The 27,372-nt window shown below is 39.5% G+C and overlaps 1 protein-coding gene across 1 annotated transcript; it reads left to right on the top strand.

Moving 5' to 3' along the window:
- Positions 1 to 128: 128 nt before the first annotated feature.
- On the top strand, positions 129 to 27,195 carry LOC146475366 (uncharacterized). Its single transcript, XM_085115762.1, has 21 exons — positions 129 to 316; positions 2,536 to 4,452; positions 5,137 to 5,258; positions 5,476 to 5,543; positions 6,818 to 6,966; positions 8,332 to 8,457; positions 9,072 to 9,395; positions 9,491 to 9,603; positions 10,206 to 10,264; positions 11,212 to 11,375; positions 11,954 to 12,241; positions 13,866 to 14,029; positions 16,951 to 17,203; positions 17,469 to 17,579; positions 18,216 to 18,394; positions 20,538 to 20,660; positions 20,823 to 20,893; positions 21,385 to 21,425; positions 21,780 to 21,876; positions 23,050 to 23,149; positions 25,551 to 27,195. Exons 1-21 carry the CDS (start codon positions 250 to 252, stop codon positions 25,626 to 25,628), a joined length of 4,614 nt encoding a protein of 1,537 aa, XP_084971888.1. The 5' UTR covers positions 129 to 249; the 3' UTR covers positions 25,629 to 27,195.
- Positions 27,196 to 27,372: the final 177 nt, after the last annotated feature.

Genomic DNA, 27,372 nt, shown 5'->3' with positions numbered 1-27,372 from the left:
CTTTATGATCTTCAAGATCGATTTCATTTTCCTGTTTTGATATTTATTCCATTAACCCATCGGATCGGAGCATCAACGCTCCCAACGCTTTTTTTCACCTTCCTGTTCATCTGGTGACCTTTGTGCGTTTAATCGCAATCGTCATATCCGGTTGTCTTGAAATCCACCATTGCCATTTTTGTGTCGGCAAGAGCTTCGACCGTTCTGTTCCAGTAACTGTAGCGTCTGAAGCGAGACTGAACAGAAGACATGGCTTATGAAGGGATGTATTTGGTCATATTTCTGTTGGCATCGGCTTTGAAGTGCAGTTATCAAGGTGAGTTATTGTGCATATTATTACGATTGCGACATCGGATCCACGGCTTGGCAATCGTTGTAAAAACAACATTGGCACGGACAGTCGAGCATGTTCTTCACGTATCCGTTCATGTGCTGTTAGAAACCTTTATGAAAATCTTTTAGGGTGTTGGTATTATCGACTGAGTTAAAGTTTTCTTACTCGTGACTTTTTGCCAGACTCGTTCAGTCGTTGCTTATTTATAATTATCAAGACTGTCATGCAAGTTTATGAATTTATCAACAAGAGAGCACAGGGCAACCTCGGTGACGTCTGAAACTAAACTCGTTTGGTTTACGTGTTACTTTACTTGGTTATCTTTCATGGAAAACATTACGCTCAAAATTTAAAAAGATTTTAATATCGAAGCATATCGAATGTTTCAGCGGTGATGTTTCCCAAACGGGATGTCAACGTGCGGAAGTTTACGTGCGTATGTGATGGAATGTTGGTCTGTTTCAGCCACAGTCATATGGCCGTTTCCAATTTTAGTTTGGGATGACTTCAGCTGATTATTTTTCAAAATCGTGTGCAAAAATGAAACAGATGAAGTGGTTATTTAAATTTTGAAACAAGCAGAAGCAGAAGTGATTTCCTCTCAAACAGTACTGATTCTATCACTGCGTGATCATTCAGGCGTGAAATGTGCGCGCTCGCTTGCATGTATTTTGAAGTTACCATCTTTCCATTCATTTAGTTGTATTTCCGCGCTCTTTTAGTTTTCTCATGAAAACAAGATGCGGCTTGTAAAAAATAAACAACGTGAACATACAGTGTAACACATTGCTCCATCATTTTAGGCTTATTGGTAAAATGAAATTAACATACGGCATAATTGTAGTCAAACACGTCTTTATATCGCTAGCTATCCTAGACCGATTCTTAATTAAATGACCGTTACATGGCGGGTATACAGAAAAGGTAGCAAAAACGGAGAAAAAGATTCCCGGAGAGGAAATTACAACTCAAACATTGCACTTACCGTGCACCAAATAATTGAAATTAAAGTCTAGTCTTTTCGAGCTTGATTAATCAAAGGGAGGATTTCACATTTGGCGCGTGTGCATGAATCTAAATGCTTTTTTCTCTTTCTTGTCAATTTTATGGCTTTAAAAATCTCACTCACACGTACTTCAACAATCGCGTACTATAATTAGTCCAAGCACATGGCGGATGACCAACATTCATAGAAAATGTAAGCGGATTACAACGACACTGTAGATATTGAATTTAGTGTTGGCCCGTAGGATTATTTCACGGTTGATGATTTTACAAGTATTTGCATGTGCAATAGTGCAATCCCCTAAAAAGTCATCAACCGTAAAATTTTGTAAACATCCCCCCCCCCCACCTCCCCCCGACAAAAAAAGTGGGTTTGGGTCATAGCTGGGAAGGGCGAAAAGAGTATCAGTTTTGATTCATGCACATTTGTCGAACCGTAGAACCCTCCCGTTAAATTTGGGTTCATACGGCGGTGTAGTTTTTCATGTTCATACACGATTCACGCTTTACCCAAATACAATAATCGACCATCGGGCTTCTGGAGAATGTGATCACACAGTTCCGATCTCTCGAGCGAAAATCACAACATACTGTCACGTTTCAACAATCCTTTTAAAAAATTACGTAATTAAACTAAAACGTCACAGGCCTATGAGTTTTATTTTCATAAATTGAGTCGCGTCGCAGACAGTCCATACATAGTGACAAGTCCGACTGCAACGCAGGCTAGTCTCCCGCGCAGTCGTTCTTTGCCTCGTCACGCAACACGCGTGACGAGACAAAGGTCGGCATGTCTTGCTCTTTTGAGGAAAACATGTGAAAGGAAACATTATAGGGCCGTTTCAGTTTTTAACCCCAAGCAAAAGTACGGAATAATTTCATCCTGCCCGCCTAGAAGCGTTTGCGTGGTGGTATAGGCTCGATTTCCGCCGCTCCGTCGGGTCAGGCTTTCCTCCCCTGTGAGCGCGGGCTCATTTTCCCGAACAACGGTTGGTAATCGAGCCTAGTGTTATCGTCACGAGAAGTAACTTTAGTAACGCCACACCGTCCATTCATGCATATATTTATTTATTTATTTATTTATTTATTTGTTTGTTTGTTTATTTATTTATTTATTTATTTATTTATTTATTTATTTATTTATTTATTTATTTATTTATTTATTTATCTATTTATTTATTTCTGTCCGGTTTCAGATGTCATTGATCACAGAGGAAAAGAATTTGTCATTAGTTACATCGCGCAAAATCCCCGGCAGCCATTAACCGGAGAGAATGTCATTTTCCTTTCTTCTTTTGAAGACGTTGAAGTACGAATTCGCGTTCCATTCTTACATCAGCAGCCGGATCAGCAGCACAACGTGAGCGCTGGAAATGTTAGCAGAATCCCACTGCCTGGTAAAACACGCATGAAGGTTTTCACGGGAAAACAAAACAAAGGCGTCCGTATCACTGCAAACAAACCCATATCCGTGTACGGACTTCAAACAAATTCTGGCAAAGGCGAGGGATTCCTTGGATTGCCTGTAGATTTCCTCGGCAAGTATTACATTGTATCAACGCTTGAACCTGCGATTAACGCTGTCGTGCAAGTCACAGCAACAGAGGACAACACTAAGGTCTCTATTAGGCTGAAGTTACCAGAAGATGGAAGAGTAATGTTTGGCGGACAAGAATATTTGAACGGCGACTTCATAAATGCCACGCTTAATGACCTGGACGTGTTCCAAGTGCTAGGTGATTCTGATCTCAGTGGTACAACCGTGACGTCCTCGAAAGCAGTAGCTGTATTTTCTGGAGACCTGTGTGCTATGGAGCCCCAAGGTACACTTCCTTGCAACCAGCTAGTGGAGCAAATCCCCCCTGTGAGCGTTTGGGGTAATCGCTTCATTACAAGCCCCTCACCAGATAATATTGGCGGAGATGTGTTTCATGTCATAGCTTCAAAGGATAGTACAGACGTTCACATTGATAAGCAATTGAGAAAAACGCTGAACATAGGAGATAGATACGAGATTCGAGCACCGTGGAATAAGTCTTTGCAGATAACTACTTCTTACCCGAGTCTTGTTGTACAGTATACTAGTGGAGCTGGACAGAGTCCATTAATGAATTTGGTTCCTGCAATAAAATGGTCAACTAACGACTACATAGTTTATGCTGCAGGCGATCAGGGAGTGTATGATGCTTACATGAATGTAATTATCGAGACTAGCTTACGAAGTGAACTTCGCGTTAAGGGTCCTCTTAGCAATATTCCTATGAATTGGAAGATCCTTCCGGGAGGATTTTCAAGCGTTTCGCTTCATTTGAGTCAACGTGGTGTGTACCACATCTATCATGACAATCCTCTAAAGAAGTTTACATCTGTGTTGTATGGGAAGATTTCGCAGACATTGTTTTCCTTTCCAGCTGGTTTGAGAAGGGAACTAGGAAAAGATCCGAGTTGTTCAAAAACGACGACAAATGGCGGCGACAAAGTAGACAACGACTGCGATGGGAATACAGACGAAGAACTAGCCAATGGCAAGGACGATGATGGTGACGAATTGGTGGACGAAGATCTGGCCACACCTCTTCCAAATGTTACCATGCCAAATGATTTTGTTTCGCCGCCATTACTCTCATGCGGTGGGTCATCCAATGTTGCCGACCCAAAGCAACCAGGATTTCACCCAACGCTGCGACCGAACTCTGCACAGGGCGTGTGTTCTCTACGCGGCAAGACAACTATTGGTGTTCCTGTGGATACACGTCGGAAGGTTCAAGAATGTCAGCGTGAATATGACCGAGTGTGGAAAGTGGAGGATTCTTGTCAGAATGTAATCACGCATACTCAGAAAATAAACATCATCACTCCACGCGACCCAGTGTTTACTTTTCCAGACGACATTACACTCTTTTGTAGGGACAAGAAATACCTTGGGCCGCAATATACTGGTGAAGTTTTAAGGGATTTAAGCGTGTGTAGAAGGAATGTAACTATCACCCATACGGATAAGTACAGTGGGGATTGCTCCAAGAGTGAGGCCAAACTCGAGCGAGTGTGGTTAGTAGAAGACGTATGTCGTGCAAATCAGCGGAAAACTCAAGTAATCAAGCTGGTGCCTAAAGGTTAGTGAAAAGAATAATAGGTACGCATTGAGTACATGTGGGTAGTGCAGTGCACGCGCTGCAGACCTGTTTGTTTATGGACACTCACTGACTCAATCTTACATGCCTGACGACAAAGTGGGTGGAGCACTATACAGTGGACTACCCAAAATAAGAAAGGAAAAGATGTGAATTTTATGTCATGATTTTAATTTACTTCAATTTATTTCGCCTCGTGTCGCATTATTACAATTTTCAAGGCTGCAGCTTAAATCCTTAAGTGTGACCATTCAAATGAAGATACGGAGCACATACACATACCTAGGCTTGTGTTGATTATGCTGTAGAAGGTGGTTCTAACTGTTGAGTTTGTGATGAAATCTAAGTGTGACCATTCAAATGAAAGCTACTGAGCAGTACTTTCCTGTGGTGCTGTTTATTATGCTGTACAAGGTGGTTCTAACTTTTAGTCTTTAGATGAAATCCTAAAGTGTGACCATTCAAATGAAAGCTACTGAGGAGTACTTTACTGCGGTACGTTTTATTATACAGTGCAAGGTTGTTCTAAACTAGTTTTGAGTCTGAGGTTCTATATATGTAATCAGCTTTCAAAAAACATCGTTCTCTAAAATGCTCGCTGATGATCAAGTTACACTACTCCATAGTTGGCGATTAACCTTTTACGTTTTTCCTTCTTTGCACTAGGGTCAAGACGAACAACTAACTACAAGACGTCGTTTGCGATAACAAATGAAAAATTTTCGCCTGAACTTACAGACAGAACCTCGCTGATCTTCAAAAACCTTGCTGCAACTTTGGAAAACGAGGTAGACGTTTGAAATTCTTTATCTTTATAGATATTTAACAATAAGTCTTCCTTTTCTTTTCTTTTTTTTTTTTTTTTTTTTTGCAAGTTTGTGGGCCAAGACGAAAAAACTTGCCAAAAAAAAGTTAAAAACTTATCTTGCGCGGCATCGAGACGTCCTCTCCTGATTTATTATTTTATTTATTCCTTTTACTTTTCTATTTTTTGTACTTTTGTAGATGGAGAAGACATTCAGGCTTTCCAAACTAGGAAAGTTTTTCGTAGAAGCAAAGGTCCTCGGTTTTAGGTACGCCTTAATGATTTCTACAAAATTTTGAATATCGCCCTGTTCCTAGTCACGCCATCGTGTATTTGATACGTTTTGTTTCCACTAAATACAGTTAAGCTACAATCAAGGACAAAAGGTCTAGGAATAAATCTTACAAATAAACTATAACCGCTAATTTAGTGTTAACTAACTAAAGAAGACATGTTATTTGTTTTGCAACACATTTTACTCCCCCACACCCTCCCCCCATACAATGTTGAAGTCCCAGTGGCATTTTCCTTACACGGACTCAACATTGTATGGGGGTGGGGTCGGTGACCAGATATTTTCGCTCTGGCTTACCGTTTTTCTGTCGCGTGCGTACGAACACATCGTAAATTCGAATTTGTCCCAACCCTTTGTCCTTGATTGTAGGCAATGTCAATAAGCCACGTCCAGCTGCTTATTATTTCTAGACCCGTCGTTTGCAACATAATCCTGCACTAGTGTGGAGGCGCGGTGGTGTAGTGGTCAGCGCGTCAGACTTTCGATCGGACGGTCGGAAGGTCGGTGGTTCTAGGCCAAATTGGTCTTCTCATTGCTGTGTTGTTTCCTTAGACAAGAAACTTTGCTCCACATTGTCTCTCTTCACCCAGGTGTATAGATGGGTACCGACGGCACACTCCTGGGGGTAACCCTGGGATGGACCAGCATCCCATCCAGGGGGGAGTAGCAATACTCATAGTCACCTCATGCTGGGTATCCAGTGATGGACTAGCATCCCATCCAGGGAGGGAGTAGCAATACTCCTAGTGCTTCATGCTACAGAAACCGGAGTAAGTTCCAGCTGTGTGACCAGCCACTTAAACTCGTAGTGCGACTTTACCTTTACCTTACCACTGCCTTCTGTGGTATCACTTGTCGTAGCTTGTCCACCAATAAGTACCTTCTCTTTAATTCGATTTCAAATAATTCCATCATGCCTTCCAACCTCTCGAGGTCTTGCAAAGAAATGTAAATGAATCTACCACTGGCAATTTCTTCTTTATCCCCTTATATTTATATGATCTTCCCTCCAAAGATAGGCCACGAACAGTATCTTATTTCCTTAGAGATAGTAAAGCGAGCGGACCACACGCGCGCGTAAAAATTGCCTCCCGAGAGTAGACGCAATTTTCGCGCGCGTTCGCGTGGATTCGCACGCTTTATTTTCCTTAAGGAAAATTAGTGACTGTTCGTAGCCTACTTGAAAGATACCCGTATCCTTAAGTAGATATATCTTTCTGACTGATTACTATGCGTGTTATTTTTAGTAATGGCAGTGTTATTACTGAAATGCTCGTTAAGATCGACATGCAGGCGCAGGTTAATCAGCAGGGACTTTTCTCCGTTATGAATGACACTCTAAGCCGTGGGGCATTGGGGAAATATCAAGTGGATCCTAGCTCAATTCGTTTACAAGGTACAGTTCAGTTCAGTTCAGTTCATTCCATTGTGCTGGGCTGCTATATAGAGTGGTGCCTTACTCCTGCTGGTAATCTATTTTGCTTGTATTCTGGCATCTCAGGGTCCCAAAGTGGGGTATTTTGGAGTGGAGCCCTGGATTCCTAAACCCCTGGCATCTGGCCCGAGTTGTTCAAAGAGTGGATAATTTTATAAACTTGATAGGTCGCTGTGTGGCAGATAAAATGCGTACAGGAATTTCCCTATAGCCCTATACTAATTTGTGTATAAAGTAGAAGCGTCTGTCTAATTTAAGTATGGGATTGTGTGAAAAACTTGCCAAAAGCTTTGGTTAGAGTACATTTTATCCGCTGGATAGCAACTTATCCACTGGATGAAGTAACCCACTCCTTGGACAACCGGGGCCTGGTGTTTGTACCTAACAGTGTGAAAAACTACTTTCGGATTATCGAAGTTCAAGCCAGTGTAGTTCCAGATTTCATGTTTATACAGGCCGGGTTGTTCGAAAGCCGATTAACGCTAATCTACGATTAAAAGTTAATTGAGGTTTTCATCTCGCTCTTCAAAAGTGGTTTTAAAGCCTAATTTCAAGCTAAAGGAAAAGAAAGGTCTAAGTCAAAACTGAGGGCCAAAAATCTTTTGGAAGCACTTTACGGATTTGCGGTTAAACTTGAATCAAAGTTCACATCAATCCAGGATTAGCCTAATCGGGCTTCGAACAACTGGGCCCAGCAATCTTGAACAAAACTAGCTGAGAAAAATGCGAATTGTACAGACACCATCTGGCAAATAATAAACCTGCAGTCCCCCTCTACCTCCCCCTCCCCCTCCTCGTCACTTGGTGTTGCTTTGAAGGTCGGACGATTACCCAGCCTTTTTTCAGCGGCGGACTAACGCTAAAAGGGGCGAAGGGAGGGGGGGGGGGGGTTGAGTTTGCGATGTATCATTGTAGCGGTGGACTTTGTAGGTGGACAAAACGTTTCTCAACAGCTTTGTCCAAGATTGTAGTTGTTATGTTTGTTTTCAACCTACCAGCCAGGCGGTTAATCTTAATCTTTCCTGTCTTTTCCTTCTTGTCTGTATTGCCCTACCATGGGTGTGTTATAGGGCATGTCGAAGGGGGGGGGGGGGGGGGGATGTCCATAATACGAGCACCGAGGCACGGTGAAACAAAGGGGTGCACCCTTCCCCTTCACAAAGAATAAGGTGTCCATATAGACGGGTTGATCGTATTGCTAGATTCCGGTTTATGTATATACCCTAGAATGTAGCTATCTTGGCATCTTTTTTGTAGATCCTCTTTGTCTTTGTTTGTTTGTTTTACCACACTTTTTACCATACTTTTTCCTCCTATGTAAAACAGACTTTGATGAATGCGTATCACCCGATCTTAACAAGTGCCACGAGAAGGCCAAATGTACCAATACCCTCGGTTCGTACAACTGCACCTGTCTAGACGGATATTTTGGCGATGGGTTCCTTTGTCAAGGTATGGTAGTTATTTAACAAATCGAAAAACAGTTTTCTTTGGTCTATCTAACAGATAGATTCCATGTTGCCGTGCGTTTGTTCAGTTATAGAACACAGATGACGTCAAAATGCGGTAAGAACAAAAAAGTGGCCACATTTTGACGTCTTCTTTTATCTATTTATGAAACAGGCACACAGCAACATGGAATCTATTTGTTTTATACATTCAAGAAACAAAATATATACAACAAAAGCTTGTTTATGTTCAAAATTTTTTGTTCCGTTGTTTCGTTTCGTTTCTTTAAATAAATCAATCTTAGACAATTTAAAATAAAAACTAGCGATATTAGAAACGAACAAATGGAAAAAGGAAATCCGAGTGCTCCTATCAGGAGTCGAACCTAAGACCTTCCGCTTACTAGTTCGGATGCTCTACCACTGAGCTACAGGAGACTCGTGGGAGCTACGTACAACCATTAAACTGGGTTCATGTGACAAACATCCTGCATACTGCTAGGATTTGTATGTCGATGTGTGGCATATGCGCAATGGAATAAATTGCGATGTTATAATTTTAAAACAATATTTCTGTTTCTTGTTATATTGTTGAATTTTTTTTCCATTCGCATTCAGCTCCACCCTCCATCTATTACGTTGACCCACCAATCGAATCCTCTACAGAGGAGAACGTGACACTTACGTGTCACGCAAGTGGTCTTCCAGATCCAACAATTACCTGGGTAACGCCTGATGACAAAATTGTCAATGCTTCACTTGCAATCTATGAAATCGAAGTCCTTGATGATGGTACTCATAAGACAAGAGGGAAAATACTTCAAAAGGACGGATCTCTTTTGGTTTCCGACACCCGTGTCCATGACCAAGGAATTTATAAGTGCGTTGCTGTCAATGTTATGGGAAAGGATGAAAGAAATGTTAACCTTACAGTCCGAAAAGGTGAGACACCTAGCAAATGCCTATGTTTCATTTTATCGCCCAAAGGGAGTCACAGTAGAATAAAGTAATATTTGAATTGACAATTTCATCATTAGATATCGTGGAGGTGGATGTTGCTATCACTCTTGAGGAGGAAGTATTTGATAACGAATTGGAGAACAAATCATCCACAAGATACCAAGAGTTGGAGAAAAAGGTTGAAGAAGAGGTAAAAAAACAATCTTAAGGACGGTGCCTACTAATACCGAAGTATTTTTGTGCGGTTTATGACTATGCGAAAAAAGCAGATCTTAGCAAGGCCTATTGGAATCCAAAAAGAAAATTGGGGGTAACCACGCATTTTTCAGAGATAATTAAGCAATAATATCTCTAAAAAACGCCAAAATATAAAGCAATATATGGGATTTTTTCCTAAATTGAAGCTTAATTATCTCTGAAAAATGCATGGTTACCCCCAATTTTCTTTTCAGATACCAAAAGCATTTGGTAAGTTCTGCTTTATCCGTATAGTTTTAAACCGCGCAAAAATATTCCTGTATTAGTAGGCACCACCCATAGGAAACCCGAGTATCTCACTATGCGCAGAACGTATGCGCAGTAACAATAGTAGGCACCGTCCTTAACTGTAATTGTAATTTAGGGAGACTCACAGGGTATGAGAAATCCCTTTTACGAGTATTCGATTACCCTCTACCCCCACCCCCACCCCCTTCCCTCTCCATCCTCCTTCCCCTCCCCCGTTATATTTTTCTTGTTTTCTCCAAGTGCAAGTGTATTCCAATTGCTTTTTGTTCTTTTTCTTTTTAACAGCTAACTGCGTTGTTCAAGGATATTGATGGATTCGAAAGAGTTGACATTCTTGGTTTTGTGTGAGTGAATATCAGGGTTTCCTCTTAAACCGCAAACCGCAATCGTCGGCCAGTAGTTTACATTTAGGAGTTCGCCGTATGTACATAATTCGGGTTACTTTTTACCTATGCATCATGGGATGCTCGCAGGGAAACGAGATGGCGGCTTCACGGAGGACAGTATCGATGCATGCACTAATGTGGTTGGTAATTCTTGTAATCTCGCAACTGAATCATCATCGAGATAAGCTGCACGGGATAATTCGCGGAACGGCTTAGGCAGAAAATAGTCCAACAAAACACCAATAACATTCAGGCATGAGCCGATATTGAAATCTTCAGATTTCGCGATATCGCCAGTTAGTGTGTATCTCCGTTGCCACAAATAAATACCTTAAATCTCACTGGATACTCTCCGCTGACCTTGTGACTAAGATGGATTTTTTTTAAGGTATTCGTCCTTCTCAGTACTCAGCTGATTACACTTTTTATTTAATGTGTCTTTGGTAAATAACGTTTAATGATAGCTTACCCTTACATTCTGTTGTAAAAAGCAAGATCGACCTATCTTCAACCAGTTGTGTGACGAGCTTGGTCCACAAACAAAGAAAAAAACTTCAATAAATAAAATAAAGTACGTGTACCGGACAGAAAGTCAATCAGCGAATGGTGTGGTGTAGCTCATGACTTGACCGTTGCGAAAATTATAGGAAGGTTTTATGAAAACTGTAATGCATTGATTTCTTGATTACCTTGTTTCCTTTAAAAGGTGAAGTCAAGTGACTGTCACCGGTGAAGAAGAGAATGGGTTGGTGAAAATTAGCAAAACACAACACAAAATATCTGATCCGACATATTGTAGTTCCCATACAAAGCGTTATAATTTTGACAATGGTCATGTCCTGAGTTTGGTCTGCCTGTAGTCATGAGGGGATCTAGGAAAGGTTTTTTTTCTTTTTTTGTTTCAGAAATGGCAGTGTCAAAGTACGTTTTCGAGTTGTCGTTAAAGTGGATAAATCTGACGAGAAAGAACCCTTGGTCGTCGCAAAGAAAGTTGGTAAAACGCTCAGAGTTAATGTGAAAGATGGCAAAATTGGCAGCCTTAAAGTGAAGCCGACTGTTAAGTTCAGAGGTTTGCTTAATGTCTCTCTTTCTTCCTTCCTTCCTTCCTTCCTTCCTTCCTTCCTTCCTTCCTTCCTTCCTTCCTTCCTTCCTTCCTTCCTTCCTTCCTCCCTCCCTTCCTAAATTCCGTCCTCCCTCCCTTCCTTCCTTCCTTCCTTCCTTCCTTCCTTCCTTCCTACCTTCCTTCCTTCCTTCCTTCCTTCCTTCCTTCCTTCCTTCCTTCCTTCCTCCCTCCCTCCCTTCCTAAAGTCCGTCCTCCCTCCCTCCCTCCCTCCCTTCCTTCCTTCCTTCCTTCCTTCCTTCCTTCCTTCCTTCGTCCCTCCCTTCCTAAAGTCCGTCCTCCCTCCCTCCCTTCCTTCCTTCCTTCCTTCCTTCCTTCCTTCCTTCCTTCCTTCCTTCCTTCCTTCCTCCCTCCCTTCCTAAATTCCGTCCTCCCTCCCTCCCTTCCTTCCTTTCTTGCTACCTTCCCTTCACTCGAATTTTTTCTATTGACACTCTATTAAAAAAAACTTTTCCTTAAATTAATGCAATGTACTGCATATAGTTTTTCATTTTGACACAACCTTCTATATTAATTTCTCATATCAGAGGTTCCTCCTCCACCCGCTGATCTCAAATCCAGTGATGTCACACAATCCGAAGCTGTGATCACGTGGTCGCACCCTGAACTGCAAGAAATGTATTTCATAAGTGGCTACTCGCTGCAGTATAAAAAGTTTGGAAAGGGGCAGTGGGAGCAGTTCGCCTTCACTGGGGAAAACAACCACAAACTATCCGACCTGGAACATGCTACGGCTTACTTAGTGCGGCTGAAATCCGAAAACGAGTTCGGAAGAGGAATCCCCAGTGAGAGCCTTGAACTGCTTACAGAGAAAAGTAGGTTACAATGTTATTGTTATTTTTTTTTAAGACTATACCGCGGGCTTATGCTTATGGGGGAGCAGGGATGGCGCAGTGGTGAGCGCACTCGCCTCTCACCATTGTGGCCAGGGTTTGATTCCTGGACTCGTCGTCGTATGTGGGTTGAGTTTGTCGTTGGTTTTCCTCAAAAACCAACATTTCCAAATTTCAATTTGATCCGAAATCTGAGGGCCACAGGTTTGTCAGTCGTATCATCCTCATGAAACAAAGTTGATCTGGTATTAATGCCGGTTAATGTTTTCCATGTATGTTAAAGATTATAACAAAAAGAACAACTGGTCACTTTTACATTTCATAGAAGCATTTTAGTTTAAAAAAAAAAAAAAAGAAAAAACCCAAGTACTTGTGTTATCCATTAAATCTCTACAGCTAGAAATATTCCTTTTTGGGGTATTTATTAAGTCTGATACAGGTATTGTACTCGTCCAGAACTAGATCGAGATCTGTGGAACTAAAACGAAGTGTTAAAGTCACCGCTAAACTAGCTTGGTGAGTCGCGTGGTCGAGCAAACCACTGAACTGTGTTGCTGGATCCTGTATGAATCTAGATTCACCGTCATCATCATCATCATCATCATCATCATCAACATCATCATTTTTGTCGTCGTCATTAAGGAGTTTAAGAAACGAGGACGGCAACGGTAACGAGAACGCCACAAAACAATGGGCTTAACGAGCAAAAACAACCGCTCTGCACGTGCGTTTTACACTTTGGTACATTTCTTTACCGTCCTCTGCAAAACAACAGCGTGAAATGACCAAATTTTAGGTTTTCTCAAGAACAGGAGTGTATGATGCAAAAGCTTCTTTATTTTTCCTTACTTTAACGTCGTTCATACTAATTTAGTTTCTGAAGAGTTCGCCAGCATTTTCCAAGTTAAACAAATTTAAATGATTGCGAAAGAGTTACAAAAACGAGAAGTTATATTTCAAAATGACGTTCTCGTTGCCGTTGCCGTCCTCGTTTCTTAAACTCCCTATTATCACCATCGTCAACGTCGGCGTCATCATCATTATCATCATCATCATCACCGTTATCATCTTTATTCATACTCGTATCATTACATCAAATCAATGTAATAATGATGTTTTGCCTACTTTGATCATGCTTCCCTTGCTGGCATGGTTGTTCTCTTCAGATGATTTCTCGAACTAAGGGCCTGTGAGCTCTCTCATGAAGTGAAAGAGTATAACTGTTTTCATGGTTAGAGCTTAACATAGCTGGTCGACCATTCCAGAGCCTTGCTACAGCTGTCTTTCACTCCTATGATCTGAATGTTAATTCTCCTGAGTAACTGCCATACATTTCTTTATAAAGTTAGTTCGCAGAATTTGGTGTTACATCATTGAACAATATCACCTAGTTGATGATTTTCTTTATTCTCATCACCTATCTGGTTGACAATGTATTAATAATGTAAGGAGAAATTACACATCGATCACTACTGGGAGTGAAAGCGTTAAACTGGATGGTACTTGCAAGATAGAATTACGTTATGAAATCTACGGAAGATTACTATTTCAATCTTCGCAAAACTTATCCACCATTACGAAATTCAATTTGTTTTTGTTCCAACAGAGACAAACCCAGCAATATTGGCATTAGGTATTGTTGTTCCACTTCTCATTTTGGCCATGCTGGCGATCGCAGCAGTTTTTGTTTATAGAAGATGGAAAAGGAAAAAGCAAGGATATCAAGCTACAGACGGAGACGTGCCACTGCATCCGATCACAGTGGAGACGGTGAATAATAATAATAATAATAATAATAATAATAATAATAATAATGTTCCGACGTTTCGGCGAAGATCTTAGATTTACATAATGGAGTAATTTAAATATTATGTAAATCTAAGATCTTACTCTGTTGAACTCGCTTATATTATTCATTCCTTGAGAATGACGTCATGACGTCGCCGAAACGTCAACATTACATCGCTAGTTTTTACTTGCCTATGTATTTCCAAAGCATTATTAATTAATAATAATAATAATAATAATAATAATAATAATGATGATGATGATGATGATGATGTATATAGCGCTATATACTTCCTCAATATTTAGTCACCTGCAGCAAACTGGTCTTGGAAAGATCTTTGCACTTAAAGAAAAAATGGTATCCCCTGGTATATATGATGTAATGTATCACCCTTACAATTCTTATTTAGTGCACTTATGGACTCAAACATATCTCAGGTGGTTCAACGTCTTGAAAGCTGCAAATTAAAGGGAGGGTTCACGGTTCTGCGCATGTCCATGAATCAAAATACTTTTTCTCCTTTGCTCGCTATGACTCAAGCCTTTTTAATTTAATTCGTTGTTTATGAACCATTCGGAAGGGAATAGGTAACTCGGGTGGTAATTTTTTCATATAATTGCGTTATTTCGCATGCAAATAACTGTAAACACATCAACCGTGGAATTTATCCTACGGGTCAACGCTAGATTCAATATCGACAATATGAGTACAATCCACTAACATTTTTCTGTAAATTTTGGTCATCAGTCATTTTGCTTCGACTAATTATAGAATGCGATTACTGAAGTACATGTGAGTGGGATTTTTAAGGCCATAAAATTTATAAGAAAGAGAAAAAAGCATTTAGATTCATGTACATGCGCTGAAATGTGAACCCCTCCCTTTAACCACAGCTTGGGGGCAAACCTATCACACGTGTTGATCAGTGAAATTTTGTAGTTTTTTAATTTTGTCGTTTTAAAACCATTTCTGTCAAAGACCCGACTTTCTTCGGTTGCCTTGTTATGATTAATTATTTTCACTCATCAAGACCTTTTAAATGGTACGTCACACATGAGCATCATGTTTTTCTTTAGCGTTTTGGAAAATTGGGCCACACCAAGGGTTAAACACGTTTAAAGGGAAAGTATCACGCGAAGTTGATGTCATTTCAACCCCCCAAAATGTTTGTCTGTCAACTCAAGCAGTTTAACCCTTTCCTGCCCGAGGGAAATGTCGAATTCTTCTAAATCGTTAACTATGAACTGGGAGACCACATGTGATATACCATTTAAAAGGTATTTTCTGGGGTGTGCTCTAAATCACACCAACAGAGATGGAGGAGGTCACATATTAGAGTGAGAAAAGTCCAAAACGAAAGAAGAAAAACATTGAAAATTTTCCTGTTCGTTGTATATACTGGGTATCCCCCTAAACTATAGCTTAATGTACAGCTCTTAGTGCATTGCTTGTTGTAAGATATCAACTGGGCCCTTAAAGTACAAAGGAAAAAAAATCCAAAAGTTTGAGGGGTGGTAAATCAAGTCTCATATAGGTAGGGGGGCATGATTTTATGCCTTCAATTTGTAGATCTTTCCAAGATCTTTTGGTTGTGCAAATTTCACACAAATTGACCAAATACTGAGCTCGTAATTGCGTCTTGTGCCATATGGCACTCTTGGGCAGGAAAGGGTTAAGGCCTGGGTTTGATGGGTGTTCAGAAATCATGAATGATCCCCTATATCTTCGGTTTGCCTGCCTAGAACAGAATGAAATTTTCCCTGAATATTAAACTTGATGTTTTCTTTTGCCTAAACGTATAATTTTGATCACGTGACACATCACGTGACCAAAAAATGAGAATTTCGTAAATCGGCGATGTGGCGGCGAATTTTCTTTATAAAGATAACTGAATTAGTGTTTCCGAAGCAGATTTTAAATATTTAACTTTCTACGTTTGGAATGACTGTCCTTAACTTTTAAATTGGAGAAATTAACGATCAAAGGTTGAATTGTGGACTAAAAAATGACCTTTGCCCTGATAATTTTTTTCTGGAGAACAATGGACGATCATTCCAAACGTGAAGCGATGGAGATATTTAATCTTTATTAGAAACGCGTTTTTGTTTGATGTTATCTCTTAAAACCGTCGCCTACCTGTCAAATCTTTGCTTTTTTCACAAAAATGATCACGTGACATGTCACGTGATCTATAGCACTACTTATTATGCTTAGAAATTTTCAGAATGATGAGATCTTTTTATCTTCCAAATTTCAGTTCAGTGCCATTGAATTTGTTAAAGTTTTCTTGAATAAACCATTTTTCCTCTTAAAAGCCCTTGACCCAGGCCTTAAACTGCTTGAGAACAGAAACAAAAAGTAATTGTCTAGTTCTGTTGTAAATTATCACTGTCGATTAGTGCCTCTGGCCAGAGACAGAGTAGGTCGAAATGGATTGAAACTTGAAAAATGTTAGCTAATGTTTTTCAAGTTCTTGCATTTTTGTTTCCAAAATGCGCTGGAACAGATCACGAGTCGTTCCTTTGAAGAATTGAGTTAATTTCTTTCCTCTCTTTGTTCCAGAATTATTTTGTAGCTAAGTGAAGACCTTATTTCACCATTTTAAACAAAAGAGCTCAAAAATCCCATGGCACTTCCCCTTTAAAAGCTGTTTAGTTAGACACAGTTTAAAATTGTTTCCTTCATAAAAGCTGCTTTCGGATTTTTGTCGATTACAGATTTAGCACAAATGAAAGCATAAGTCCAAGTTTACTTCAGTCCTATGTCAAAGCCAATGGTTCAGCTTTCTGTTACCAATTTCCATTTTTCTAAACCTGGTTTAATTAAATATGTTTTGCTGGTGTGAATAGGGCTTTAGACTGTAAAGGGTTAACTCGTCTGGTACTTTTCCGATTCATTGCAGCAAAGCCAACCAGCAGCTTCGAACGGACGATTTACGAGCTTTGGCCATGATCGTTATGCCCATATCCCTGGCGAAGCACCAAGCGGAGCAAGCGCAATGGCAATTGAAGCTTCGTTTTCATGGCGTGAAATACCACGTGACCGCGTCACACTCGGCAAAGTTCTTGGTGAAGGCGAATTTGGAATGGTGATGAAGGGAGAACTCAGCGAAGATGACGGTCGCATTATACCCTGTGCTGTTAAGAAGTTAAAACGTATGTTAATCTCGGTATTATCATGTTTAAACGGGCACATCTTTAAAAAATGCGTGGTTACCCCAATTTTCTTTTTGGATCCCAAAAGCCCTTGTTAAGATCTGCTTTTCCCGCATAGTCATAAACCACGCAAAGATACCTCGGTATTAGCAGGCATCGTCCTTATTTATTTGTTTATTTATTTATTGATTGATTGATTGATTGATTGATTGATTGATTTATTCATTTTTTGTTTTCTTTTTTATCGACTCAAAATACGTTACAGGAGCCGCCACTGAAAGCGATTTTAAAGATTTGCTAAACGAACTGGAGATTATGGTGTCAGTGCGAAATCATCCGAATCTGGTCAACTTGATTGGCGCATGCTCAGTGGGAGGTAAGTGTGTTGAATGTTTAGTAGCCATTCCAAGTTAGCGGGAGACAGTTTTTGGTGGATATTAACACGGTGGTCAAAATAAATAGCGCATAAATTACGTTCATACAGAAACCATAGCAGAAATGCTGTTAAAAAATAATTTTGGAGCTCCGCTTTTAGGCTTGGCAAAATATATATGTCAGTGTATTTTCTTTGGAACCTAAAACTAAAAGAGCAAATTTTGTCTGATCTAACTATTACACTGGCTGTACAACACCATCGTCATCGTCATCACCATCATTATCATCGTCATCATCTTTATTACGTACACTTACTTTAATCAATAAGATAAGACCACAGCTAAGGACTGAATTTTTCATTCAGAAACGTTTCCACCTTACTTTAAGAGCAAGTAATAATTAAGCGAGACAATTGGGAACATTCGTATTTCGTTGTCAGAGGTGAAATTCTCGCTTTTACGAAAGACGAATCACTGCGAAAGCTAAATTCTCGCTTTTACGAAAGACGAACTACTGCGAAAGCTAACAGTATTTTTGATATAGTGACGCTGTGTTCATTGCTTTGTTTCAATTATCCAATGTAACTTCTGCTCAAACTTTATTGCCTTTATTACCTGCGAACTGTTTTACCCAACAGGACCACTGATGATCTTGGTAGAATTTGCAGAGCACGGCAATCTTCTTCGCTACCTTCGTGATCACAGAAAGCAGAATTACGATGACATGAACCAATACACGCTGGAAATCAGTTCCGCGGAAAGACTGAGGATAGCCTCTGACGTGTCTAATGGAATGAAGCATCTTGCGGCAATGAAGGTGAGAGACAACGACACTTGTTATATACCTGGACTTTCACTCAACAAAACGAGCACTGTGATTTGTTGATTCTTGGTCACGTGCCCCTGATCAAATACAAATGTGTCCCGACCGGGATACAATTCCGCAGTTGTTGCCCTCTCAGTTGTTTGTTTGTTTGTTTGTTTTGCTGTGATTGTTGAAGGGAAACCCTAAATATATAACAAAGCACTTAATGTATGGTCCCTCGAGAAACTAGTTAGTTTTGTTTTCCCTCGAGTCCTGATGTTTCCCTCGACTTCGTCCCGGGAAACATCAGGACTCTCGTGAAAACAAAACTTGCTGTTTTCCTCAGGACCATACATTAAATGTATATTATTTCAAAGCGCCATTCTAGTTCGAAATCAGACACTTACGCTTTATTGTAGGTGCTAATGCATCAGTGCGTTATTATAGGCTGCAGTGAAGGTAAGGGGTTGGTGTCAAAAGAAACTGTGTTCTGAGTTGGTGAGGAGTAAAAACTGTTTAGTTTATCAACAGAGTTGATAACTAAAGGTAATTTGGCCACCGTAAAGAGATTCGAGTGCTAGCCCTTCGTCAGAGGGCAGTGAAGGTAGCCGACAAGTGACGCAACAATACTCTGTCTTAGGCGACAGTAAAGGAGGATATAACTATCTTCCCGACATGCAACGCGTAGCAACCATATTATCAAACAGCTGGCCCCACGTGAATTTCATTTTTCAATTGACGCCGTCGACGATAGTAACGCGGCAACTCGAGGTTTTTGAGAAATCGAGTGTTATTTACTTGAATTGGGTAGATTTAGCCGTCGATATCAGGCAGTCTTCGGAAATGCTACCATTTATAGAGTATAAGATGCTTCTCGGGCACGTAAACGTTCCAGATGAGCTGAAAAATCGGAGATTGGTGCTCGGTTTCTGAACACGCCGCAAACAGTGACAGTTTGAAAACGTTCGATCGATCGACCGCTTGAAGCACGTTTCGTGCCTTTCTCGGCGACCTCTTCAGATGTTGACTTGAGGGTAATGGCTCCTACAATAAAACGAAATACATGAAGCGAAAACATGTAAAGAAAAGCTCGAATAGTAGGAGCTTGAACATGAGTCCCAAGCAATAAATACAGGTCGAATCATGACACAAATCACGCCAAAAATCCCTCACATTCAACTTCAAAATTTTTGTTGAAAACGTGGAGTCAATAGGAGTCGATCAGTTCCCAGTGAAACTTTGAAATATAAAAGCTAATATTTGAATATTATAATCCTATTGACTCGTCGTTTAAGTTCCGAAATAACGCATTCAAAATAGGTCATGCATATTCAATAACAACAGTCATGGTTGACAAGCCACGAACAATACGCAAAGTATTGCTGTTTTGAAGAATATCTCTCTCTGAAAAATATTCCTTTCCCTTATTTGAATGTAAATGAAATAAATAAAGATAAATTACTCACCATGGATCATTTGTGATACGAAGAAATCCAGCTCAAACTTGGCCTCAAACACGCGCATTCCTCTCACTGACCGGAAGCCATTTTACCGAAATTGGCGCAAGGTACGATGGGAAGATAGTAATATCCTCCTTTGGCGACAGTGACACATTAACCCTTTAACGCCTAGCAGTGATCAGCATCAAATTTCTCCTTGTTTAACCTCTGAGGTCATGAGAATTAAGGATATGATCACCCGAGGTGAATTTTCTTGATTTTTTAATAACTTTCCCCTAGTACTTTTATAAGAAAAGTATAGGGGCAAGATCGGAGAATTTGGTGTTTGATATTAGGGGTTAAAGGGCTAATGCGCCGTTAAAGGTGGAAATGAGGAAGCATTACCTTAGTTTTTGTCTCAAAGCGCTGCTTTGTTGTGTCGAGAAAGACATGTCAGAGGACGCTTTGATGAAGTATTTGTCAATAGTGAAGTTAGAGAAATAATATGGGTTAAGAAAATGGATCGTTTCAGAAGTATGAGCTTGAGTAGCTTTGACGACTGGGAGCGTGGAAGATTAAAACTTAGCTCTTTGCCTGTAGTTTGGAATAGTACAATAAATAATTGGTTTATTCCCTCTCTTTCTTTTTCCTACTATTTTGTGAATCTATTTCTTTGTTTGTTTGTTTGTTTATTTGTTTCATCTTTCAAATTGCAGTGCGCTCACAGAGATCTGGCCGCAAGAAATGTACTTCTCGGAGAAGGACTGGTGGCTAAAGTGTCTGATTTTGGTCTTTCACGTGATATCTACACCGATAACGTTTACGAGAAGAAAACTGCGGTAAGATTTGATAAGGACCTTTCCGGGACGGTCGCAATTAATGTCATCTTAACCCAATCTAGACCGGACTCTTTTATTTTCTTCTGGGGCCGGGGAATTTTTGTCACTAACTCTTCTGATGAAATATTTCTTTTTTCAATCTATTTCTTGTCTTACTTACAGGGGAAACTCCCAGCTAAGTGGATGGCAGTGGAATCTCTCGAACAAGGCATTTATACCAGTCAAAGTGATGTGTAAGTGGTTGCTATTCCTCCTTCCTGTCTTGTTTTATTGAGACACGCAAACTGATAGACGGACAGCCTAAGTGACAGACTACCTTACTGGCTGACAAGCTGGCTTACTGACTGACGGGCTGGCTGGCTGATTAGCTGACTGACTGACTGACTGACTGGCTGTGCTGGCTGGCTAACTGATTGGCTTACTGGTTTGCTGACTGACTGACTGACTGACTGACTGACTGACTGACTGACTGACTGACTGACTGACCGACTGGCTGGCTGGCTGGCTGACTGGCTGACTGGCTGACTAACTGACTGACTGACTGACTGACTGACTGACTGACTGACTGGCTCATTGACTGACTGACTGACTGACTGACTGACTAACTGGCGGACTGACTGGCTCGTTGGCCGGCCAGTTGATTGATGCTAAGGTAAAATAAAGTAAGAAGAATGTCACAATTGAAAATCAAAACAGAATGCCAAGTTTCCTTGGGTTTTTTTAGGTGGTCATTTGGTGTACTTCTTTGGGAAATCGAAACTGGAGGTGAGCACGTTGTTTCTATTTTACTTTTTCATTCGTCCTCGACTGTGATGTTGTTGTTGGTTTTTTTTTTAAATAGGAAGTTATGAAACATTTATTTGAACTGCGGATGAATGATCAAAGAGGAGAAAGATCCTCGCAGTTAGTACGCAACTTAAGCAGTCGCGTAAAGAAAGCCTGGAAAAGAATCAAAGCCTGATTTTTTTCAGGCTTTCTTTTCGCGACTGCTTAAGTTGCGTACTAACTGCGAGGATCTTTCTCCTCTTTGATTTTGTTGTTTGTTCGTTTGTTTGTTGTTCGTATGGTGCTGATGCTGTTATTTACAATTGCTCTCAATTATTGTTTATTCCTCCACAGGCTGCGCTCCATACGCTGGAATGGTTATGAGTGAGTTGCTCCCCAAACTTAAAGCCGGAAGTCGGTTGGACAAGCCTCGATACTGTACCGAATCGCTGTAAGTAAACTCGCTATATAGTGCCTCCTTTTGCTACTGCGCAACTGTCCTGCGCATTCCGGGTTGTTTTGAGAAATCGGGTTTCTTCGAAATTAGGACTTAGTATGATGTTTAAGGTCCGTAGAATGATCAGTAAACGTCGGGAAATGCCAAGCAAATATACGGATCGTTTCCACTTTCCCTGGATCCCATATACATAAGTACAAGGAATGAAACATATTTTGGCCATTATATAGTTCTTTTACGCCAATGTCCTTATATGTTAGTATATGTCTCCGTACACGTGATGTATTCGGACTTACTATATCACCTTTTGTTTGTTATTTTATGCCGAGATCAGTGACATTTGAGAGATTAAGAATCGCGTTTACGGCAAACGTGAGATTCGCGATTATGTCATGTTTAAAACACGAGAACAGTGTTTTATCGGGATTTACAGTACAACAAACTCAACCGGGGCCACCGATAAAACAGACACTTTGAAATTTAATGAAATGTTCTCGTTTATGATTGGTTTACAAACCACCAAAGGCAGACTCCTTTGTTGTAGACGTGACCTGTGATTGGCTGATCAATGTCGGGTGGCCCCGGTTGAGCTCGTTGCACTGTAAAACCACGAGGCGCAGCCGAGTGGTTTTAGACCCGATAAAACACCTGCTGCGAGTTTTTTGAACGGATTCAGAAACATTCCTGGAAAAGCGTGTGTCAAGAGAGTTCATAACAGTGATGCTTTTGTGAACATTGGAAATTAGCATACGAGAAAAACATTAAACACCGCATACTAATAAGGAGGAGGTTTTATCGGGTTTTAAAACCACTGCACGTGATGTTTTATCGACCATTTGATAGGTCAATGGGATAATGAATTATTAACGAGTTTTTAAGTTTTTTTAAAAAAAATGAGCACATAGATGAGAATTGTGTAAAATAATACTGCCCATTGATGCTAACGCAAAACTTCGTTATCTTAATGAAAAACTGAAAACAGTGAGCGACAAATGTAAGATAGACATGGTCACGTGGTCATTTCTGCCGTTTGCCGTTTACCGTAAACGTAATCATGAATCTCTCTCTATTATCTTTGTATGTTGCATGACGTATGACTGGTCTGGTGATTCAGTAGGCTTGAGGCAGTGTAGTAGTCATACATCTTATCTTCTTTAATTTTGCCAGGTACTCAGTGATGCTTCGTTGCTGGAATGCAAATCCGAAGACTCGACCAAAATTTGATGAATTAAGTGACGAACTCCATCGCATGTACAAACAGGAAAGCGTAAGTTTGCTTTCTATCATGATAAATTGATTTATTCTACAAAGCCTAACACGGTCCTCTTCACTTATGAAGACTAAACACGGGTTTTCATGGGCCGTGAAATGCCAGGGGAAGCGGTTGGGGTTGGGGGAGAGCAGGGAGTGGCATGTTTGTAAGGATATCTGCCATACGAAAAACTGATGAAGGGCTCGCACGTTCAAGGGTTCGGTAGCAGTAAGGATGTTCGAATATAAGGAATCTTTAGCGCATAATCAGGGAAACATCAGCCACGCCCATAACAGAAGCTTCTGTTCCTTCAAACTTTTCGACGACCAGACCCTGGCCTAATTTTCATCGTAATACTATACACTATGGATTTTCGCCTAATTTTCATTCTATTACTATACACTATGGATTTTGGCCTAACTTTCATCCTAATACTATAGACTATGGATTTTGGCCAAATTTACAACCTAATACTATACACTATGGATTTTGGCCAAATTTTCATCCTAATACTATACACAGTGGATTTCGCCTAATTTTCATTCTAATACTATACACTATGGATTTTGGCCTAATTTTCATCCCTAATACTATACACAGTGGATTTCGCCTAATTTTCGTCCTAACACTATACACTACGGATTTTGGCCTAATTTTCATCTTAATACTATATACAATGGATTTTGGCCTAATTTTCATCCTAATACTATACACTGTGGATCTTGGCCTAATTTTCATCCTGATACTATACACAATGGTTTTCGCCTTATGTTCATCCTAATACTATACACTATGGATTTTCGCCCAATTTTCATTCTAATTCTATAGACTATGGATATTGGCCTAATTTTTATCCTAATACTATACACAATGGATTTTCGTCTAATGTTCATCCTAATACTATACACTATTTATTTTGGCCTTATTGTTATCCTAATACTATACACTATGGATCTTGCCCTAATTTCATCCTAACACTATAGACTATGTATTTTAGCCTAATTTTCATCCTAATACTATAGTCTACGATTTTGGCCTAATTTTCATCCTAATACTATACGTTATGGATTAAGACCTTATTTTTATCCTAATACTATAGACTATAGATTTTCGTCTAATTTTTATCGTTATACTATAGACTATAGATTTTGGCCTGATTTTCATCCTAATACTATACACTATGGATTTTTTTTCTAATTTCCATCCTAGTACTTATAGACTATGGATTTTGGCCTAATTTTCATCCTAATAGTATACACTATGGATTTGGCCTAATATTCAACCTAATGCTATAGACTGGATTTTTTCGTAATCTTCATCCTAATACTATACACTATGGATTTTAGCCTGATTTTCGTCCTAATTCTATAGACTATGGATTTTAGTCTAATTTCAACCTAATACTATAGACTATGGATTTTGGCCAAATTTACATCCTAATACTATACACTATGGATTTTGGCCAAATTTTCATCCCAATTCTATACACTATGGATTTTGGCGTCATCTACATCCTTATACTATACACTATGGATTTTGGCCCAATTTTCATTCTAACACTATAAACTATGGATTTTGACGTAATTTACATGTTAATACTATTCACCTTAGATTTTCACCCAATTTTCATCCTAATACTATACACGCTGGTTATTGGCCAAATTTACATCCTAATACTATGTACGATGGATTTTGTTCCAATTTTCATCCTAATACTATAGCGTATGGATTTTGGCCTAATTTTCATCTTAGTACTACACACTATGGCTTTTGGTCTAGTTTACATCCTAATGTAATACACTATGGATTTTGACCTAATTTACATCCTAATACTATACACTATGGATTTTGGCCCAATTTTCACTCTAATGATATACACTATTGATGTTGGCCAAATTTATATCCTAATCCGAATATTTGTTCCAATTTTCATCCTAATACTATACCCTATGGATTTTGGCCTTATTTTCACCCTGATACTATACAGTATGGAATTTTGTCCAATTTCCATCCTAACACTATAGGCTCTGGCATAACATACCGAAAAATCTCCCCCAAATAGCATATCCTGAGAACGTAAAGTAAGAAAGTAAGTAAGAAAGCGGAAAGTAAAGAAAATAACTCAACTATACTCTCTGATTAATCTACGGTTAGCCGCAACTATAAACCATAAAAATTGCGTCGTTAAAAAGATGCTGCGAGGTTAAAGTACCATTTAAACGCAATGTTTCGTACAGTTGAACTGTCACTCTTCTCACAATGACGCGAGGCAAACATACTTAATGAAACACTGTTCTTCAAGCTCTTTTACCCGTGGAAAATCACCTTTAAAGTAACAGTTTTTACTTTTTATGTTTGATTTTAGATGGAAGTCATAAAAACGTCGTTGTGAATTATAAATTTATTGTTCTTTCAGGAATATTTGGAACCTGAGGATTACAGACTGGAACCAGATTATGTCAATACATCTGTGGAAAATATCTCCTCGGCTTAGAAAAGTCAACTGTTACTACAACCGATCAACCGAGTACGAACAGTCTACCAGTGATGTGGCCGGAGATTTCTTTGTATATTCGCCAAGTGTTCACGTTACTAGAAAAGGAAGGACAAAGAAAAATGGTTTTATAAGTGGAAATGTGGTCTCCGTGATTTAGTGAAGTTGTTAATAGAGAGAATTGGAATTATGTTTACGGCAAACGATACGAATAAGTACGCGGCCATGTTTACTCTACCCTTCATTTGCCGCTTGCTGTTTTCAGTTTTCCTGTATAATTCGATAGTTTTGCCCTACCATCAAAGGCCAGAATCCTTTTGCACTGTTGTCATCTATGTATTTTTTTTTTTAAAGAAAACATTAACTTGAATCTCGCGTTTGTCGTTTGCTGTAAACGCGATTCTAAATCTCTATTGAGGTAAATTTAACCTGGAAGATGCAAATAGCTACATTACTCTCTCAAAACGTCTCTTTTGGATCACTTGTTATGTACATATTTTGATTGGCTACTTAATTGCAATGTGAACCATTTTCATTGTCTAACTTTTTAATTGTACTTTTATATTTTTTTGAACAAGTATCGTCTTAAGATTTTTAAAAATTGGAGAGTAATCTTAGTATGGCAATTAATTCAGTTTTACCCAACTTTTCTCCAGGCTCCAGTTGTTCAAAGTCCGGATAACTTTATCCTGTGGATAAGTCACTATCCGACAGTTTCAATCTGTGCAATTTCCTCTTGTACAAGCGAATATGTACACTCTAACCACAGTTAAGTTTGGGAGTGTACGAAAACCTTGGACAACGCTTAACGTGAAGTATATTTTAGACCTTGAATAGTGCCTTATCCAGCGGATAAAGTTATCCGGCCTTTGAACAACTGGGGCCAGTTATGTAAGTCCCAACACCCCACTCTAGACTGAGTAATATTACATGGCAAAGTGTTATTAAACTTGAACTTAAAGTTAATAAGTTAGCCTGTCCCAGGCATTTAGAATGTGGAAAGTGGCGTACGAACAAAATATATTGCGAGCGGGAAAAAAAACAGAGGAAATTGTAGCTCGCAGCGCAAATTTTCTTCTCGCGCTCCCCACTGTTTATATCCTGGGAACAGAATACATTTGTCGTGTAGTCCGCTTAGCATCGTAGTTTAGTACGACTTAACTTTCAGCTTGTTTAACAGATCAAATGAATTTCATTATGAGAACACGCTGCTGTCAGACCCTACGAAGTTCACGTGAGCCGAGCCAAGTTGCATTTTAGGTCCACCCAAAAATGATATTAAATCAACCGTTTAATTATTCATTATTTCTCTTTGAAAAATAAGGATTTTCCCAAAGAATTTATGTGCGTTAGAAGGACTGTTACATCGTCAACATTGTGAGGAAGTGTTAAGCTTAGAGCTCTCGTAGAAACGAAGAAATCGCTTTTTAATTGAAACAATAGAAATTTCTTAACGAGTCAAACTTAAAATAATGGCACAGGTCACATCTTAACTCATTCACAAATTTCTATTGTTTCGACATTTATACGATATTTTCACTGTGAATAAAAGGATTTTGTAAATACATTTAAGCCTGTTGGAAAGACTATGACCTTGTACACATTTTGTGGAAGTACCAAGCACAGAGCCTTCGCAGAAACGCAGAAAATCGACTTTCAATATTGAAATAAGAGAAATTGGTAAATAAGCAAAAGTGAGCCCGATTTTCAAAAATCGAAGAGGTCACTTTTCAACTCATTAACC

This window comes from Pavona decussata, unplaced genomic scaffold, assembly GCF_977016875.1.
Source record: "Pavona decussata unplaced genomic scaffold, jaPavDecu1.1 SCAFFOLD_84, whole genome shotgun sequence".
In the NCBI taxonomy this organism is placed as follows: Eukaryota; Metazoa; Cnidaria; class Anthozoa; order Scleractinia; family Agariciidae; genus Pavona; species Pavona decussata.
The sequence above is the reverse complement of the archived record's forward strand: the minus strand, read 5'-3'. Positions and strand labels throughout refer to the sequence as shown.